Genomic DNA, 1,259 nt, shown 5'->3' with positions numbered 1-1,259 from the left:
CTGAAACCCGGCAAGAAGTAAAGATCAACGTTTATATGTAATTTACATAGCATTCAAATATGATAATAAGCACATGTAATCTTAATTTATATTTAGCTATAATTTGTTAATCCTTATTTTATAGATTGAAAAATTTTAATGGAAAAATTTTTTCGCTGCACATTTTTTCTTAGTTTAGTTTCGTACCCGACATTTAGTTCAAGGATATAAAAACGATTGTCTTTGGTCACAATTAGTAGATCAGGACGAAACAGGTCCCCGAACTACAACTGCCACGACTGGGAGAGCGGTTGCACCTTTGTAGACATCTGGAACTACATTCGCTGCGTTTGTCTGAACATTAGCGTCACACGTAATTACCTTTCGATGCTCCGACTTATCAACATTGATTTGTTCTTTCTTTGGTTCTTGGTTGTTCAAATGCAAAAGTCTGTGATGTCTTCGATTACAACCGTGAACGTCGCATTTAGAATATCTTCAAGTTTGCTTGTAGTGACCAAATGACAAACATTGGAAACATAGTCTAGATTCTAGGACGACTTTTCGTCTTTCAACGACTGTCATATTCAGGAATGTTGGACACGATTGACCATGTTGACATACCGGACATGTTTCGGTGCAAATTGTGTTGCAAAACTTGAAATTCTTGAAGCATTTGTATTTGAGTCAGAGTATCTTTTCTTTCGGATGACTTCGGTTTTATTCAAGTCTTTCAAATAACCAAATACTGGGTTATTCTCGAAACTTGCTCTTTCTTGTAGGAATTCTACCAAGTCGAAGAAACTGGGGAGCTTACTTCTAGATTTCAGTATTGAACTCGCGCGATCTCTCCACTTGGCTTGGTAATGGTATGGCAAACGGGCGACCAATCTTCTCATATGATCGGTGTTAACTTCGCTAAGACACTTCATAGCTTTCAGAGTCTTATAAACAAATTGACACTTGTCGGCTAATTTCTGTAAGCCTTTTCCATCTCCACTGTTTATGTTCGGACCTTTGACAAGTGACCCAATGGATGCATCAACAATCATATAAGGTTGCCCAAAGTGAGTCTCAATAACTTTTAAAGCTTCTTGCAGCGCGCCATCACCCATACCTTCATAATCTTCTACAGCTTCTTTTGCCTTCCCGTCTAAGTACTGCATCAAGCGACTAAGCTTTTTACTTTCGCTGATCGGCTGTGAAAGAACTTGATCTTTAAAACGGGTGGCAAATCTCCAATATTCTTTCAGATCACCAGCAAATTTAACCACTTCCAT

At 38.2% G+C, this 1,259-nt stretch overlaps 1 protein-coding gene across 1 annotated transcript; it reads right to left on the bottom strand.

The window, feature by feature from the left end:
- Nucleotides 1-240: 240 nt before the first annotated feature.
- LOC114531379 lies at nt 241-1,259 on the bottom strand. Its single transcript, XM_028553002.1, has 2 exons — nt 604-1,259; nt 241-439 (listed from the first exon to the last, which is right to left on the bottom strand). Exons 1-2 carry the CDS (start codon nt 1,257-1,259, stop codon nt 241-243), a joined length of 855 nt encoding a protein of 284 aa, XP_028408803.1.

Source organism: Dendronephthya gigantea, unplaced genomic scaffold (assembly GCF_004324835.1).
Source record: "Dendronephthya gigantea isolate DGI-Jeju-01 unplaced genomic scaffold, DenGig_1.0 000071F, whole genome shotgun sequence".
In the NCBI taxonomy this organism is placed as follows: Eukaryota; Metazoa; Cnidaria; class Anthozoa; order Malacalcyonacea; family Nephtheidae; genus Dendronephthya; species Dendronephthya gigantea.
The sequence above is the reverse complement of the archived record's forward strand: the minus strand, read 5'-3'. Positions and strand labels throughout refer to the sequence as shown.